The sequence below is a fragment of the Hippichthys cyanospilos genome, chromosome 19 (assembly GCF_059441005.1).
Source record: "Hippichthys cyanospilos isolate Australia breed blue-spotted pipefish chromosome 19, RoL_Hcya_1.0, whole genome shotgun sequence".
Lineage (NCBI taxonomy): Eukaryota > Metazoa > Chordata > Actinopteri > Syngnathiformes > Syngnathidae > Hippichthys > Hippichthys cyanospilos.
The window spans coordinates 1,397,661-1,417,660 of NC_142387.1; the positions used below are offsets into that span (position 1 = coordinate 1,397,661).

The window sequence follows — 20,000 nt, forward strand, 5'->3', positions numbered from 1 at the left end:
AGGGTGTTTCTAGGGTCAGTGGAAGCTGATGCCAATAGTTGTCATATTTCTAAATATAGGCGCCAGTAATCGACCCAACCAATAATCTAACAAAACCTTTGGGAAAGAATGAACCAGTTTTCGACATGAAATATACAGTTTCAGTTGACAAGCAAGCATCATTCAGTGCTCCCATTAACCTGCGTCCCTGACGCATGATTTATGCCGTGGGTCGCATAATTTCAAATCAATGAGCGTCCCCTGGACGCAACTTTTTTTTGTAAGGCTGAACATTTGTTTCAAATTAGGCAAATGCAGCGTGCAACGGCCTCTCTATGTGACTCATACACTTTAGCTGCCATACCCGATCACGTTTTCACCTTCACTTCCTGGTTTATTATCCTCTTGAAGTGACCAATTGCTACCTCGATACTACTTTCATGGAGCTTTATATCGCATATCGTTCGAGGTAGGATGCGAGCAGTCTATTGAGCTTTAAAGTGTGGGTCAACAAGGCAAACCATTCGAAATGTTTCCCCAGTCCAGACAAACGAAGTTGGCTGTCAGCGGTTTTTGGCTTTCGAAAACGAGTTGAAAATCAAACTCAATTACAAAATGTTTTTTTATATGAAATGATATGAAATTATTTTTATATGCTTTGTTTCATGTTCTAGATGTAGTCAACACAGATTATAATAAAAAACCCATTATCACACCAATACATTAAAAGAACTTTACAGCAGAGTGGTTCAAATCGAGGATATTGCTACTAAAAATAAGAATAATTTTACAAATATTTAAAACAGCACACATCTCAACTATCATTTACACAATATACAGTGACTCATTTATAAAATATTAGTAATTATTTGTAAACTAATGTAACTAGTTACCAGGAGATCTAAAATCTTTAGAGGAAGTATTATAACCCCATATTACTCACTCTTAAGATTCCAAAGTGTTTCGTTTATCATTAACATTCCAAGGTTAGTGTTAATGGAGTAGCCAGGGTCAGATATCCCTCGTACACATGCACACACGGGCACACACAAACCTCAAGCATTGAGCATGGGAACACACAGTGTAATCTTTCACACCCTTATCATTCCGGTCAATTGATTATACAGGTGGAGACAATCACTTTTAGCACACATTCACCCTCTTTTATTCTCTGTTGCCCATTATTAATAGCAAGCTCATTTGACATGGTGAAGTTCTCTTTGAAAGTATGTGGAGTAAATATGAGTGTGGCAGAGGATGAGGTCTGAGGTCCAGTTCTATGGATCAACAATGGCCCAAATAATGCAAGGAATGACAACAGACTAACAAAACTCAGTCTGTGTAAAATAAAGACCGCAAGACTCATTAGGGGTGAAAATGCATGACTGATACGTTTGCTCAATAAATTAGATAGGCCTCCAACAAGACATATTGGTATCATGCAGTTAAAGGGGGCATGGTGCTGCAACAATGAATTTATCACAGTTAAATCTTGCCACAAAATATACAGTATGTCGTATTAAAATGTGTACAATTGAAGAATAACAGCCTAAATGTCAACACTGTCAGCAATACAATAAGCGCAAAAATATACTGCCTCTTTGTTAGTAACCACTCGGCAAAAAAGCCTCAGGCATAAAATTGGAGTGGGTACAACTATAGAAAGAAGGCGAGTCTGGAAGACAGGGTGAAATGGAAGAAAAGGAAATGAGAAGGGAATGGTATGTATGGAAGGGAATAGTATGTCCTGGCCCGGCAGGAATTCCTCCGTGCAGTTTCCTGCAGCATTTTGTGTGTGTATGAGTATGTGTATATGTGCCTATTTCCTGGAGGCTGTTTCTAACTGTTCTTTTGCATGTTTGTTTGCGTTCATTTACTTTTAAAATAATTGTTAGTTGCTGTCCTAAAAAACACATTGATGAATAATTGAATGCTGAAAAAAGAACTGGGGATGGGCATTTGACAACATATTTTTAATCCACTATTGTGAATATAAAATATTGAAGGATTTTTATAAAGAACATGAGACTCTGAAATCCTGTTTCGATGTCAGTTTATGTACAGATCTGAGTGGTTCCTCAACTTCCCATTGTTAACATGTTATGGTTTTTTTTTTGTTATACTGCCAAGTGATTTAACCTGTTTATCCTGTACGAGTTCTTAAAGAGCTAAATAACGAACAGAGAGCATAAATAGGAAATATAAGGACTTCTGAGATTAAAAGCACATATTTCAAAATAAGATCATACGTGTAAGAAAAGAATACACACTGGAGCGCTTGAAGAATAAATCTCATCTTAATGCCCATGTTTGTGAACACAGATGAATTCAGACATTAGTCCGGTATGCTAACAGCTTCAATTCAGTAATACAGCGGGCCCCCGTGTTACGAGATTAATCTGTTCTACGGTTGGGGTCGTAAAGCGAATTCGCCGTATAACGGGCAATCCAAACCTGTGTTAAATAGCTAAATCATTGAGAACTCCAGGTAAAAACATCAAAATTGTACATACACAATAAAAATTGGGACCAAAATAGTATAGTAAGTGCTACGTATATATAATATACATGTATACAATGAGAAAACATAAGTAAAAATATAGAAAGAATTTGTTTACCTTTGAGTGCCTCTTGTTATGCCCATGTTCCCGAATAATGGTTATCTCCAGCATTGTTTCCATATAAATCATCTTCTTCCTTCTCTCTTTAACATCACTAGCAATCTTGGGACCCATGGCTAACCTTTTCAACTTTGAATTAAGCAGTAAAATGCACTAAAAATATGGTTTTGTAACCACTCACAATTGAACAAAGCTTTATCGTTCCGCCATTTTTGAAACAAGTGAGGCCAACCAATAGCAGACCAGCATTGTAGTCACGCATTGCATGGAAGCAGTTAGATGGCAATAGTAAATAAGTGCAATTCCATAAAAATGCCAACAGATAGAGGCAAAACAACACAAATACAGGCAAGCCCCAAGGGTCATGACAGTTGTTTTGGTCTCATAACCGGGAAAATGTCATAAAGAGGGGCTGAAAAAACTCAGTATTCCACATCGTAACATGAAAATAACGTAAATCAGGGGTGTTGTAACACGGGGGTCCACTGTACATTGTTTGCGGCTTATAGTGTCTTATTTATGTAATCCAGGTCAAAATGGCTCTTTGAATATTTAAGGTTGCCAACCCCTGGTTTAGCTCTTTAAAACTAATAACCCCCCCCCCCCAAAGAAACAAACAAACAAAAAAAAACTATTAATATAATCAAGCTGACAGCTACTGCTTCAGCAGCAGAGTGTCTAAATGGTATTGGTAGGACATGTCTGACTGTCCGTCCACAATGTGGGCAAGTACAAGTGACAGTACACGTTCATGATGGAGTCGCAGTCATGGGTGGGAGGCCAAGAGAGGGTAAGCTCTAAAGGCTGTCTTACCTTCTTTTCCTTGTCTGGGGGTCTATCCATACACTGACAGGAAGAGTCACTTAAGCTTTGAGATCTACTACCGCGGCCCTTGCGTCCTCGCTAAAAGGGTAAAGAGGAACTACAAGTTACTGGATGAAGTTCAAAGAAATGGAGGCTTGAATTAAACTCTAGATTCAATAAAGAAAAATAAAAAAGAAGAACATCTGAATGCACAATTTCCCTATATATGGTTGCTTTATGACTGTGCATGCATATAGAATAAACTTGATTGAAATGTTACTTGAATAAATTGTTAATTACTTGCGTTTCCACTTGGCAAAATGTTTTCTGACTACATTCTAGCTAATTTAAAAACAAGCTAATGAATGACCTGGTAAGTTTTAAACACAGCGGACAAGCAAATGTGATAAGAAGTTTCTGATTATAGTTAACAATTTCGTGTTTGAATTGTTTCTGTTATTACTATTTATGTCTGGACATGTTTCTCCTATGGTCATCTGATCTTCCTAGCAACCGCCTAGCAACCAATCACAAGTTGTTTTTCATTCCTCCACCACCAATCAGGACTCTGTTTACACGGGCATAGGTTGTTTTGCTCCTTCACCGGTCAGTCGGCAGGTATCGTTATAACGGACAGTCATTTTTCATGCTTTCACTCATCCTGTGGATTATCACATTCCTTTCATTATTATTCCGTGCGTCCACGAGAATGTAAGTACAGTTTGAATATGTTGTCCGTTCGTGGTTTTGGATACATGTTTACGTTTGCACTGCTTCACTTTGTCCATTAATGTCTAAGTTGTTATTGCATCTAAGTTTGGTATAATTGCTAAAGGCAAATATACCGTAATTTTCATACTTCACTTTTAGTATTCGCGTTAAAGTTTCATCCACAAAATGTGCTTATTTGTCTCATGTTTGCCGTGTGTGCCTATGTGATTCTTACTCCGTAAGGGAGTGACGTCACCGCCCAATCAAATCTATTTGGTTCCATTATCCCTTTCCTCCCTAAGGCACATTTTGAACGATTGGGTTGAATTCATTCTTCCGATCATTGTACGGTATGTTTGCCTGTGTTGTTTATGTTATTCTAATCTAATATAGAGTAATGTGAGCATATGATGTAACATATTATACAATGTTAGTTATGTTAGTTATCAATGTTTAGAAAATGTTCTTTGCTCTCCTTTGCAGAGACCACACACACACACACACACACACACACACACACACACACACACACACACACACACACACACACACACACCCATATAAATACACCTACATAAACTAAGCATTAATGAACCCAGATAAATAAATAGAACATTATATACCAAATAAAGAGTGGCATGAGAGTGTGCATCGTCTTTATGTTCTGGCCGGACAACTTGATGAGATCGAGGATCCTTTGAATCAGAGTCAAGTACAGTCCTTTCAAGGAGGTCACGAGTTTGGGCGCTATTACGACACCAATACAAAATGCATGTTCAAGAGACAGCAAAAGGGGCACTGAAAAAATATCAATACTTGAATACACAATACTACGCACCGTGCACCACAGGACACGCACAGTGGCTTATTATGTCTTATTAAGGGTACCGTTTTATTAGGTACCCTGGGAGCAGCCTTGGTAATAGACTTCAGTCTTAGCGTACTTGATATTGCTCCTAGCGCCTGTTGCAATGGTGATTCAAAAGCAGTGAGAATACCTCAAGGCATAGATTAATAACTCTTTTCAGTATAACTATTTTAAAAAGAATTAGTTTTTATTTCACTGATATTATGTAAATTTTACATAAACACTTGCTTGTTTTTTTTTAAATGTCCAAGTAATACTCTGATATTTACAAAAAATATTGAACACTATTGCAGACTAGATTAACCTTAGACTGGTACACTGGCAACAAGATTTTAAGAGACACTATTTTTATTTTATAAAATTAATGATATTGATGTTGACAGCATGTCCCAAGGATGAAGCCATAAAAGATCTGCTCTTTACTGAGATACACAAAACATCTCATTGCATGGCCCATATTTAACAGGAAAAATTGGCCTCTTGCAAATACCAACCATTCCAACCGCATTAAAGTTTGCCATGTTTTTTTGTTTGTTTGTTTTTAATATGCTATCAACATTATTCAATAGGTTATTTCTGAAACCAGTCCTGTGCTACTTATTACTGATTTACCCTCACAGTCAAACATACAAATCTGGTACTTTTAGCAACAGCCAAAATCATTCACACAAATCAATAATTACAGCATGTGTTTTCCATCTGCGTTTACATAGAAAATATCAACACGAGCTCAGATGAAAATTGCGTCTGACCATCACATTCTACCACAGCTATTAAAAGAGCAATACTTACATATCGCATTTATGTAAGCTAAATCCATGTGCAGTGCCTTGAAAAAGTATTCATACCCCTTGAATTTTTCCTTATTTTGTCAGTTTCTAACCACAAACAAATATATTTTATTGGCATTTTATGTGAAAGACCAATACAAAGCCATTCACAATTGTGAAGTAGAAGGAAAATGATACATCACTTTAAAAAAAAAATTTCAATTAAAAAACAGAAAAAGGTGGCGTGCAGAAGTATTCAGCCCCCTTTTCTCTAATTGCAACCTGTTGTCTTCAGAGGTTGCATGATGATTGTTGAAGGATCAGCTGTTGACCTAATGATTAAATGGAGTCCAGCAGTGTGTAATCTAATCTTGGTATAAATACAGCTGTTCTGTGATGGCCTCACAGGTTTGCTAAGAGGACACTGGTCAGTGAACAGCATCATGATGTCCAAGCAACACACCAAACAAATCAGGGATAAAGTTGTGGAGAAGTTTAAAGCAAGTTTAGATTATAATAAGATTTCCCAAGCTTTGAACATCTCACTGAGCACTGTTAAATCTATAATCAAGAAATGGAAAGAGTATAGCCCAACTGCAAACCTACCAAGACATGGCCGTCCACCGAAACTTACATGACCAACAATGAGAGCACTGACTAGAGACGTAGCCAAGCTGCCCACAGTAACTCTGGAGGAGCTGCAGAGATCTACAGCTGTGGAGAAAGAGTCTGTCCATAGGACAACAATTAGTTGTGCACTGCACAAAGCTGGCCTTTATGGAAGAGTGGCAAGAAGAAAGCCATTGTTGAAAGACAGCCATAGGAAGTCTTGTTTGCAGTTTGCCAGAAGCCATGTGGGGGGCACATCAAACGTGAGGAAGAAGGTTCTCTGGTCAAATGAGATCAAAGTGGGACGTTTTGGCCTATATACAAAACCTTATGTGTGGGGGAAAACTAACACTGCACATCACTCTCAACACACCATCCCCATTGTCAAACATGGTGGTGGCAGCATCATGTTGTGAGGCTGCTTTTCTCCAGCAGGGACAAGGAAGCTGATTAGAGTTGATGGGAAGATGAATGAAGCCAAATAGAAGACAATCTTGGAAGAAAACCTGCTGGAATTTGCAAAAAGACTTGAGAATGGGGCGGAGGTTCCTGCGTTACAATGGCCCAGTCAAAGTCCTGTGAAATCCAATTGAGAATCTGTGGCAAGATCTGAAAACTGCTGTTCGCAAATGCTCTTGGTTTAATCTTGCTGAGCTTGAGCTGTTCTGCAAAGGAGAATGGGCAAAAAATCCACTCGAAATGCAAAGCTGGTAGAGACTTACCCTAAAATACTTGGGGGGGGGGGGGGGGGGGGGGGGGGCTGAATGCTTTTGCACATTTTTAGTTGTTTTTTTTTTTTAATTTGATAGTCATGTATAATTTTCCTTCTACTTGACTATTGTGAACCACTTTGTTTTGGTCTTTCACATGAAATTCCAATAAAATATTTTTATGTTTGTGGTCAGAACGTGACAAAATGTGGAAAAATTCAATGGGTATGCATCATTTTTTAAGCCAATGTATATAAATACAGAAAGTAACATCAATAAATGTCTTGGTCAAGTTATTAATAAATCAATAAATTATATGATTGCTGCAATGAATTAAATTGAATGTAATGACAAGATGTAAAGAATAGCTATATCTCACAAAATGGAAGGTAACATCAATGTGCACTAAATTTTGAACACCCTTCTTACTTATAGAACCTTTTAGAGTATATTTGAATATAAGGACGGGCAATGAATCAATGTAATACTGTTCTTCAAATAACATATATCCATCCATTTTCTTAACCGTGTGTCCTCGCAAGAGTTGCAGGCTTGCTGGTGCCTATCCCAGTTGTCTTTGGGCAGTAGGCCAAGAACAACCTGAACTGGTTCCCAGCCAATCACAGGGCAAACAGATAGGAATGACCATTCATACTCACAAACTAAAACTATGAGGCATTTTGGAGTGTCCAATATACTTACCATTTTGGAGTAGTGGGAGGAAACTGGAGAAACACATCACGGGCATGGGGTAAATATAAAAACTTCACACAGGAAGGTCGGAGCCAGAAACAAACTGGGGACCTCAGAACTGTGAGGTAGACATGCTATTCACTCTGTCACCATAACACAGCATATATCATTCTCAAATATACTCAGTGTTCTCGTTTGCCTGCATTTTGCCATGGGATACATTTTGTCTGGGACGTTTTAAGCTTTCAAAAATGAGCAAGCGACAGTGCGAGACTGACACACAGAACCTATTTGTGTAGGCATCTGCATGCTGGAGGGTGAAATTGACTCTCATTGACATGAAACGACAGAATCCACATTGTACTATAAATTAACACACATCGTAGTTCAACGACTGATTTGAAATAAACTACTATCACTTGATAGTAGTTCATTTCTAATCAGTCATCTTTCAAAATATTGTTGTCCATTTATACAATAAATACAACTGTTTATATAATCTCAGTGCTTCTGTTAGCATGCGACCCTGTGTCCCAGACGCATAATTTTTGACGGGGGACGTATACTTTCAAATTAACGTGCGTCACTCAGAGGCATAATTTTTAGAGGTTAAAATATTAATCAGAATCCATCTACTCTTTATTCAACAAAACTTGATGTCTTATGAACATTTTTGGCAACTTCGTCCGCCATGTTTGTTTTGCTCTTGCAGAAAATAACGTTAAACAAGATAAAAAGTAACACACCCTTGTTAAATAAATGCTGTTAACACTATGAGCCTCATGACATAACGGTGATCAAGTAGACGACAACCAGATCAATTTCGTGACAATGCTTCTGTAAGTAACTTCAAAATAAAATCGCCCCAATGCCATTTGTTTCAAACTCTACTTGATTCGCTGCATTTTATTTCAAAGTATTGGCACGTGCACTTCAGAGCGCACATGCCGCATACTACTTAGTATACATTGCTACTATATTCACTCAACATAAAAAATGCGCACATGGCTGATTAATATGGTAATCTATTCTCGTGTAGCTTTAGAGGGGGGGTCGGCAGGAGATGAGAATTGCAACAAGTCGGTAAGTTCTTTATTTTAATTACATAAAGTGAAACTCCGAGACTGTTGGAAGAAAGTTAATTGTCCGCAGCAGGGATAACGCAGCGGGGAATGAGGGTGGTGAACATAGTCTTAGTTGGCTAGACAACATAAGTCTGTTCTAAGTTCATACTTATTAGCTAACGCTATTCCTTGTGTCGGGGAAATTTGCATTTCTACAGTAAAGCTCCTCTACAACAGCACCTGCATGTGCAAAAATACCCCCCAGTGTGAAAAAAAAATCTATGCATTGAAGCATTTCCCTCTTTCTTACTTCTTGATACAACAAAAATATTCCACTGTTGCATAATATGTAATGTTTTGTTCTGCATAAGCGTTGCACTGAAATTCACTACAGCGAAAACAAGCCTGCAGCAAAAGTGTAGCTAGCGGCACACATTTTGCAAAACTTTACACTCTCTCCTGCAGTCAGGTGATATTCTCCCATACTATAGGTGGTATTAAATGGACTCTACAGCATACAAACAACATTACTCAATGAGAGAGGAAGAGAATCCTAGCAGATTAAAATGATCTAAATTCTTACCAGCGTTTTTTAACAGACTGTATATAGGTCATGGTAGTCCTTTTCAAATGATTTATAAAGGTGTTTTTATCAGCCAACTTAGAATAGTTCATCCTCCATTTTTTTCCACTTGTAAAGAAATCCCGGAAGGTATGCATTGTGGAAAATCTGACCCATGCAGATTGAAGTGGTAGCCTTATTTCGGCAACAACCGCCATTTTGACACGTGTCGCTGCGAACGCGGCAGGATTAAATTCAGTACACATCAAATACAGACGTGTGCAAGAAATCAGACAATGGAAAGCATTTCTGACATGTGCCAAAGGTGCTTATGCGCTTCGTAAAATCTAGCCATGGATGGAATGGGTGTTTCTGACCAAAGACAGCAGGACATTTCACAAGGGAGATAGAAGGTTGGGTGTGGAAGTGGTAGAATGACAGTCAGGTGATCGATGAAAGTGATAAGAATGAATGAATGAATGACTGAACAAACGGCTCAAATGGAGCAAAAATGTCCTAATCCCTTTTACAACCGAAATATAGAGGTAACAAATATATTTGTGTGCTGGATGTTGTTAGTATCCTTACCCTAACCATATTTATTACGTAATGAATCAGCTAATTAGCTGCAACATGACCAACAGACTTATAGAAACACTTAACACGGGCCTTATCTCCTCTGGCCAAGGTGATCTAATTCAAGTGGCTATAAAACAAACCTAAACGTAAATTGACAGTGAAGAAAAATGTTCTAGCTCAAGCTAATTCAAGGGAAGCAACCCGCATGGAGGCAGGCCACTCTATCACTACGACTAAAATTACAACATTTTAATCTGAATGATGTGTCATGGTAAATATGTATTTTGCAAGTACGATTAAATTGAATTTTTAGATCCTCTTGTCAGGAAACATAAGGACTCGTCGTCTTGTATTGCTTTTGGATTTTGTAGTTACGATTATCAAGGTTCTGTAGTGGAATTCATACCAAACAGAAACTGCCACTTACCAATTTGCTGTGATGGTATTTGCAATAACCGCAATATTTGACGTTGTCTGCATCCGATCCTTGTTCCTCACACAGCAACCCTGCAAACTGGGCACTGCAGCAAGACACCGAAATTAAAGCCGTGTGAAAACCAGAAAACACTGACAGGTTGATGGTAAAAGAGTTAAATGTAATGTGAGGAATCCCACCATGTGACATGGAAGGCCTGTCTGCAGCCATGTTTGTTACAGGTCATACAGGCTCCAGTGGCCGCTTTACTCTCTCTACCTTGGTCCTCGCAGATATAGCATGTCTATATAAACACATGTCACATAAACACACATAAAGGGACAGACACTAGAATTGTCACAGTTCAGTCCCGTGACTAACTCAAGTGCAATACCACACAAGAAACATACCTAACATACAAAACATGCTAAGTATGGGACGAAGGCTTTTATTTTTTAAATTGTTACAGGAAAATATGTCGCAACAGAAAGAAGAAAGTCATGATCGATACAAAAAACAAAACCTTGTCCTGAAATAACATTCAATCGCAAATTCAGGGCGATTAAAAAAAAAAAGACTTAATTTCGTTGACATTTTAATTTCGGCGCCTGTTGCTAGCATTCAGTGCAGTCCCTAGCATAAATTTGCCACTAGCCAGCAGGGCTCGAGTGGCGGTGTTGATCTTTGACTGAAGCAAGGATTCTCGAGCTCACTTGGAATGATGTTTATTCGCATATATCATCAGGAGCACACCATTGATATACTGTACATCATCAGTAGAGCCCCGGATATCTCGTGTGTCTTCCTGCTCCAAGTATCGCAAAACTAACACTCTTATAACAACTTGCATACCCTTCTAAATCTAACTCTACATCCTTCCTTTTAAACTACAGTCCACAAACTAAAAATAAAGAACCTGTGCTGGACTTTTTTTTTTAACATGACACAGCATCGCAACAACACAAGGCAATACATGTGGGAGGTGTCTATCTTTGCTTGAACATAGTGTAGCCAAATCAACACGAAACACAAACGACAATTCTCCTTCCACTCACCATGTTTCCCCAGTACATATAGAGTCTAGACCAGTGGTTATTAACCTTTTTGGAGGCACCGAACCCTACCAGTTTCATTTGCTCATTCACCAAACCCTTACATTTTATTGTGGACCGTTAGCTTAGCTCAGTAAGACTAGTAGGAAATCTCAGAGCAGGACGCTTTCAATCGCTTTCAATGACTGTGCCCACTAACTGCACTCTAGACTGAGGAGTGGACCTCTGCGGTGGAGTAAAAAAAAAAAAAAAAAAAAAAAACTGCAGCGGAGGCTCCACTGAACCCCTGAGACAGACTCACCGAACCCCTAGGGTTCGATCGAACCCAGGTTAAGAACCACTGGTCTAGACTAATCAAGGTATTTAACATTTGGCTTAGAAACTCTTCTGAAACTAGTGCGATACAGACCAGTATTAAGCAGGTCTGTCTGTTTACATTCTTTTGTGACACACCGCTAGGATTTGTATCATCATTTGATTCGTTTTAATGCGGTGCTGAGGAGACACCTGCTGAGAAATCAGTAACATCAGACACCCTATTTGCTTGTCCATGTATGTGTAGGGATACATCCGCATCTGGTACATGTAAGATAATTTTCTGTTGTTCCGGTTGCGGCTCCTTCACAGGCAAGATGTGACGTCGGTTGCGCCGATACTTTTGGCCCTGATAGTACTTTGCTGTGCTGTTCGGTGAGCTCACATATTTGGTATATATGGACAGCTTTGGCCAGAGTGAGGTCCATCTCTTTTAGCACGGAGTGTATGACACTGTCGTTATTGATTCCACATACAAGCCTGTCTCTGATAAATTCGTCTTGCAAAGCTCCAAAGTTGCATGTTTTTGCTTGGTTTCTTAGTGAACTCATATAAGCTTTAATTGTCTCACCTTCTTTTTGATGTCTGGTGTTGAAGTTATGCCTCTCCAATATTACGTTGGTTTCTGGGTTGCATATTTCTTTAAACTTCCTTCTTAGGCATTCGAATCTTCTCTCGATTCTGCTGGTGTGATGATGTCACTGTTGTCCGTTGTAACAGCATAAGTGCATAAGTGAACGAGCCCTTTCTCTCTATAGCCTTGGGTCCCGCCAGATTGAGGAATATGTAGTCTTTAGTTCTACCAGGCTTTTCACTGTGGGCGGCGGCAATGAATATCTCATATTCACGTTCGAATCTTCGCCAGTTCTCTCCCACTTTGCCATCGAAGACAAGAGGGTCTGGCCGCCGAAAACCGCCCGCCATGTTTGCTACTTGCGTTAACCTTGCGTCCCGTCACATTCAGCTCTGACGGCAGGTCATTCAAAACTTTCGTCACGCAAAGGATCCCACTTCTGACACCAAGTTAATCCGTGACTGAAGCAAGGATTCTCGAGCTCACTTGGAATTATGTTTATTCGCATATATCATCAGGAGCACATCATTGATATACATCGTCAGTAGAGCCCCGGATATCTTGTGTGTCTTCCCGCTCCAAGTCTGCGCTATGTGGTTTAATATTTCACGTTGTACAGTTTCGTCATTGTCGACCTTGGTTTCCAGTTAATGCCCATAGTACGTTTGGTTTAATTTGCTTACGTCTCTGTTCCACTCGCGTGTTACGTGTCCCTTTCGTTATTATATTAAATTTCCTTTGCTACTCTGAGTCCTGCCTCTGTCTGGGTTCAACTTCAAGTATTTTTCGGTGTCGAACAACACCACAGCTAGCTAGCAGGGATACATCAGCTGGGAGAACAGTCGTGAGTCTGCACGCTTTTATGCAGCTGGCCAGTAGCGGTTCATATTAAATACAGCTGACACCGTAGATATTAAACTATATATATATATATATATATATATATATATATATATTAAAAAATGTGTATTGGTCATTAATAATTAAGTGGAAATGTGGGATTTGGTCTTCTGTGTTAATATATCAATTAAGAAAACATTTAATTTAATTAATACCCAGTCTTGGGGGACTAGTTAGCATGCCTGCTTCAAACGTGGAGATTGTGGGTTCAATCCCGCTGCAGCCATCCTCTGTGGATGTGCATGTTCTAATCGTGCCCATGTGCTTTCTCTCTAGGTACTCTGGTTTCCTCCCACATTCCCCAAAAACATATACAAATATTTGCATTTCCAGTTGATGAAAAGGATGGTAAGATATAGGCAAATACGATAAAGATGGTTTATAAATAAATGTTCCCTCAAAATTCAGTTAATGGAAAACCCCCCGCAAAAAGTGAAATCAGGAAAGTAGGGAACTCCCCCTTCCCCTCCCCAGGAATTTTTAAACGTGAAAAGTATTTACACTTTTCATGTTTGAGATAAAGGATTACTGGAGTACACATATTTACATAAATCTTTAATTGATAAACCTCATACAGTAACTGTACTGTTATTCCTTTGCGTTTTCATATTTTGGCTGTTGTCAGGAAACATCGAGGGCCAGAATTGACCTCGGACTAATAACCCTCAGATGTCCACCCATAGTGGAGCCTGTCGCTGACCAAATATGATAACAAGCAGAGTTTGCACTTGAAATTTCAATTTATTATAAAAGTTCTCTAAGGCAACAGCTTCCCAGCGCTCTTTTTCATCCTCACTTTTTCTGCCGTGGTTCCCACTCGCATATCACTCAGGAAAATGCTCCAAGTACAGTCAAATGACTGGACTGTGTCCCCGGCCAGTAGCAGTCTTGCTTGTTTGATGTACATCAAGCTCATACACAAGTTAAAGGAGTATGGTGAGGATGAAAAAGAGCCTTGTGAAGATGCAACAAAGCTATTGTAATAAACTGGAATTTCAAGCGTGAACTCAGTTTCCCTGTTGTGTTTGGTCAGCTGTGGGCTCCGCCTAAAAAATCAGCGAAATACTGAGGGCGTGAAAATCGATGTACCAAGGGATCATTGTATAGCTTTTTTTCTTTTAAAGAAAAAAAATGCGAACCACTGAGGGTGCGAAAGATGAAGCACAAACTTGGAAGGGAACGCTGTCTACCCCCCCCCCCCAAAAAAAAAAGAAAAAACGAAATTAATGAAAACAGTAGGCCATACACCGCAGCTAACAGGAGCTGTATGCATTGTGTTACATAGTAAACTGTTCAGGATAAGGAAACATCTCAGCTGTAGCTGAAAAATGAGTCTGGCTCTAATTTTAAATTTATGTTTGACAAGTAGATATTGAAGTGCACACTAGATATTTAATTTTTTAATTTTTTTTTTAAATTGAAAACTAAAATATTTGTTAGGCATTTTTTTATAATAAAAATGTCTCAAAAATCATGTCTCATCTACTCTCGTGAGACATCTCATTTCGTGGTATTTGTCTTATACCATACCTTATGCATTCTATTTTAAACAGCTTCCTCAATGTTTTGATTATTTTTTTACCTTATTATAGCGATCGTGGGGTACAGACTGAAGCACGATGGGTTCCATAGTTGACACATTCGCAAACTCCACCTCCGGTATGTAAAGGGCGCACACCACATGGGCCCAGCCTGTTATATTTGGAAAAAGACAAAATGTTTAACTGGTACATAAATTGCATCATGTCTAATTGTTGCTTGTTGTGTATTGTTAGGCAGTATGGAAAGAAAAAAAAGTGACAGTTAAAACCAGTTTCAAGATACTGTTATATGCTATGCTTATGCTATGTATATACACACACCATGAATCCATGCAACAAAAAATGTTCACTTGTTTTGATAAAGGTCAACTGCAACTGGGAAAACTGCGTAGACTTTACAAACAAACCTTTAAGGCAGTGGTTCTTAACCTGGGTTCGATCAAACCCGTGGGGTTCAGTCGAGCCTCCGCCGCAGAGGTCCACCCCTCAGTCTAGTCTGCAGTTAGTGGGCACAGTCATTGAAAGCGTCCTGCTCTGAGATTTCCTACCGGTCCGCTTTGAGGTCGCTGGTTTATGCAGCAGAGTGAGACCTCCCTATCAGACCGCTTAGAGAGGGCTGTATATGTGTCTGAGTGAGACTCCATCCCCGTCCGCTTTGAGAGTGCTGGATAAGCAGCAGAGTAAGCAGCAGTCGGGACCACACACCGGAATTAGCAACAAAAAAGGCAGCCGATGTGAAGAAGCTTGTGGATGACTTCTTCAGAGACAACAGCCTTTCATGGGATATGGTTTCTGCAGTTTGTGCGGACGGAGCTCCAGTGATGCTGGGAAGAAAGTCTGGTTTTGGTCCGCTAGTAAAAGCTGATGCACCGCACATCATTGTTATGCATTGCATTCTGCACAGGTATGCGTTGGCAACAAAAACCTTGCCGCCCAAAAGGGCAGAAGTATTAAAAATTGTAGTGGAATGTGTGAACTATGTGCGAAATAGGGCTCTAAGGCACCGCATCTTCAGTGAGCTGTGTAAAGAAATGGGCTCTGAATTCGAGGTACTTCTTTACCATTCGAATGTTTGGTGGTTATCCCGAGGACAGGTGCTGAATCGTGTTTTTGCCATGCGTGTGGAATTGGCCCAGTTTTTAATTATTTTTTTTAAGTTGTTTTGAGTTCATGCACTGTGTTGATTTTGTTATTTGAACAAGGTGATATTAATGCACAATTCATTTCATGCACCAGTAAAAAAATCATATTTTATTTTTTTACTAAAGAAGGGTTCAGTGAATGAGCATATGAAACTGGTGGGGTTCGGTGTCTCCAACAAGGTTAAGAACCACTGCTTTAAGGTGACTAAAATGTCACTCAAAAATAGCTTCATAATCCATTTAGAGTTATTTATTTATAGCAGCTGACATCAATAAAATAGGTACCATTAACATCTATAGTAACATTTCAAAAAAGCCCCATTATCAAGTAAAGCATAAGTAGAGATCAACTTGGAAAAAAAAACATCTAGAATGTAGAAATGTGTGCGAGTCCTGAAGCTGACTCCAAATAGGTAGATAGAAAAAGGTTTTTTCGACCTTGATTAGTACTTAGTATGAAGGATTTACCGAATGACCAATTAATTGATAAGTTGATTTTTTTTTTCTTTGGGTGTTCATTGTGTGGAATTGATCGCAGTGAGGCATAGATCAATTGAGGCATAACATAATGGTGAGCACTACATGTGTGCAATCAGCAAAAGTGCGGTCAACTACCAAATTTTTTGCAGTCTTCAGTAGGTATGCGCCTAAGTGTGTTTGTCTGTGGTTATACTGATAAGAACGCTCTGATATGATTACACCAATGCCACTCACAGAGCCAGGCTTTCATCAGAAAGCCACAATGAAGGATGCCATGCAGGTCAGGTGACGAGATGCAGCATTGCACTTAGGCAAATTTTGTCTTGTTATAAGTTGTGTCATGTTTGATACGTAGTATCAAGTGAAGTTACGTTCACTCTATTTGAACTACGGTTCTCCTGAACTATAGTGGCAAATAAATTGACAGAGACTGTATTTACTGTGAAGATTGAAGAAATTTGGCATGTCAGCAAAGACTTTTGACAACTTCTACAGATACACAATCCAAAGTGTCCTCTCCACTTCCATAACAGTCTGGTACGGCAACTGCACAGCACAAGAGAGGAAGGCTCTCCAGCATGTGATCAAGACCTCACGGCGCATCTGTGGAGCAGTCTTACCCTCAATGCAGGACATTTACCACACCAGGGTTCTGCGGAGAACTCGCACCATCATCAAGGACAGGACACACCCACAAAAAGACCTGTTTGAAATGCTGCCATCAGGCAGACGCTACAGGAGCCTGAGAATGAGGACTGCCACACTGGCAAACAGCTTCTACAAGCTGTCAGGATTCTCAGCGAATCCCTCAAAAACTAATCTGCCTCGTGCTGACACATAAACAATATCTTGCACTTTTTTTTTTCTTTTGCACTCCATAATTAGCACCATTGCTATTTTTTATTGCTCAATTATGGAATGCAGTCCGCTGCTCTGGGAAGTGAACAGAATAAGAATTTCATTGTATGGTACAACTATACAAATGACAATAAATCTCTTGGGGAAAAAAAAGAACCCCAAAGGGATCAAAGAAGGACCAACCCAAACCTAAAAAGTGGGTTAAATAAATGATCCGCAAATCAACACAATTTTTGGGTCCTTCAAATTTCGACTTTTTTTAAGGATGCACAAAATGTACTCATTTCTTTTAAAGTGTTCACTCTACAAAATAACAAACATAAATTTTAAAAGTAGGCATAAGACGATAAAACTCTTGAATCTTGAATATGCGTCATAACATACGACACTAAGATGTATATAACATTTGGAGGGTTTTACCTGCACCCCACCGCTGCATTATATGACATAGGACAAGTTACTGCTGACTTGAGGAGCATATGATTGGTTCAGAAGCACCCTGACATTTCAAACTTGACAGAAAAACAGTCAAGTTCATGAAATTTAGAAACAGATATGTTCATGAAAAGTCCAAAAACAATTCCGATCAGCTACTTTTTTGTATTTTATTTCGTGATTCCTTTATTTTTAAAACCAGGATCGAGAATTGTGTAGAAGTGGAATCACTCGTATGAATCTGAATCGGAACCGTAATTGTCCAAGTTAAAACAAAGCCCAATTCTAGTTATGTTTGACCCAAATTACTTTTTTTTTTTTTTAAACAAAATCTATACTGTAGTTTAAGATCCCATAGGACAAAATGGTAATCACAACTTGTCACATTTGGATATCTGCATTATTTGTAAAAGAATTAGATAAAATGTGAAACATATGTGGTTAGGCTATTCTTGATTTATTTGAGCCTGGCTACAATGTCCAAGTCTTACAACATGTTAAGGTATAGAAGACAAGATAACAGCATCCCATTGAAGAGATATGGGCAGAGCTAATCATTAGAAAGCAATTTGCGGAGCGAAAAATGTGGATAGTCAAAACGTACTAAACTCTATCTCACATTTTCCTGCTAGCATTTTTACGGATTATGATTTTACAAATGCAAGTGAAGTTGAAACTATACGACTGCCATCCCTGCCAAAAAAGTAAATAAGTAAATTATTGAATAATTTAAGTGATTTTTTTTTTTTAATTAGACAAATGGCCATTCCTAATTACTATATAAGTAAGAATGCAACAACCATAAGTCAACTTATTGGAACACTGAACACTAATTGATACACTTGCAATTACGTCAAGATGCTCTTATTGTACAAGACACAGCAGCCGCCCATCAGCAAAGACAAACTGATAGCCAAATTGATGACAAATTGAGGAGTGGCAGAGGAAGGTTAGCTCGAGGTCAGATATAAGTGGGAGACTTCTGCCATGTTGAAGGTGTCTGTTTTTCTGACCACAAAGGAAACAAAAACAAGCTTAAACTTACAGTTGAACCCCTGACCTGCCTTTGACCCAGCGAGCAAGATAGGGAAGCAAGGCAGAAGGCGTAACAGGCAGAATGCAGCGGGTGTGAAATGGGGCATGTTGTTGTTTTGAAGTTGATCCAAGAATCTGGAAGAGGCCTATAAACCAGGACTATAAAAGTGGCTCAGCCTTGGTCCTCAAGCTAACAATTCAAATTGTGACCATAAAACCCCTTTTGTGAAGCTGCGCAACGAAGAAGTCCAATGTGTTTGGCCAGTGAATTGTTGTCAGTAAATATGTGTTATGGTTCAAATTCAAGAAAAACTGAGAGGCGTAATCACAAAAATAGGTTATTGATTTATAGGCTAAATTAGAACCATGACTACATGAATCAAGTAAACAAAAAAGGCTTAAGCTTAATTAAACTACAAACAAATGAACAATGAAACATATGAGATGTTAAACAGTAACCTATGGATAAAAGTTTTTAATCTTCGAAACATTTCTTTCCATTTTCCCTGTCTGAACCCTTCCCTGCCTACCCCTAACCCTAATAAATATAAAGGAATATGATCTATGTGAACTAAGAATGTGTAGCAAAATGCCAGAGTACAGTGGGACTCCATGTTACGAGATTAATCTGTTCAGCGGCTGGGGTCGTAAGGCGAATTCACCGTATAATGGGTAATCCAAACCTATGTTAAATAGCTAATGCATTTAGAACCTCAGATAAAAACTTCAAAAATGTACACATATTAAAAATTGGTACCAAAATACAGTGGGCCCCCGGTTTACGAACTCCCTCTTTTATAAACTTTTCGATTTACGAGTGTTGACCGCGGCGTTTTTTGTCCCCCTCTGACGCACAAACCTTTCGTCTTATGAACAATCCGACATGCCGGTCGATGCGTTTGTACATTTATTTTCGCGTTGCTGCATCAATGAAATCAAATGTTCACGCTTGTCACGGTAACGCTGAACGTTATTGCTCTTACAATGACACAGTCACTGTCTCAGTCACAGTGTCAGTCACGGAGTCAGTCACGGAGATGCCGATATGCTATTGGTCGATTAAGGTCACGGTCGGTCTCACTCACTGAGATGCTATTGGCCGGCGTCACGTCAATCACAGAAATGCCGATATGCTATTGGCCAAACGCCTTTATCTAGCTTGATGGCACAGCTGGTCGGGATGGAAGGAAGGAGAGAAAATGAGTGAAAAAACGGAAGGAAGGAATGTTGTGAAAACTTTGCTAACTTTATCTGTAGACATGGCTTCGAAAATTGCAAGTGGC

The 20,000-nt window shown here is 39.1% G+C and overlaps 1 protein-coding gene across 2 annotated transcripts in view; it reads right to left on the reverse strand.

The window, feature by feature from the left end:
• mllt10 (MLLT10 histone lysine methyltransferase DOT1L cofactor) overlaps positions 1-20,000 on the reverse strand; it is a 92,862-nt gene that overhangs the window by 53,991 nt on the left and 18,871 nt on the right. For both annotated transcript variants that reach the window (XM_088402268.1, XM_088402267.1), the window contains exons 4-7: positions 14,809-14,918; positions 10,586-10,689; positions 10,398-10,491; positions 3,414-3,503 (exon numbers count right to left, since the gene is read on the reverse strand). In XM_088402268.1, the coding sequence (XP_088258394.1) occupies positions 3,414-3,503; positions 10,398-10,491; positions 10,586-10,689; positions 14,809-14,918 (398 nt within the window). The remainder of the gene's footprint in view (positions 1-3,413; positions 3,504-10,397; positions 10,492-10,585; positions 10,690-14,808; positions 14,919-20,000) is intronic.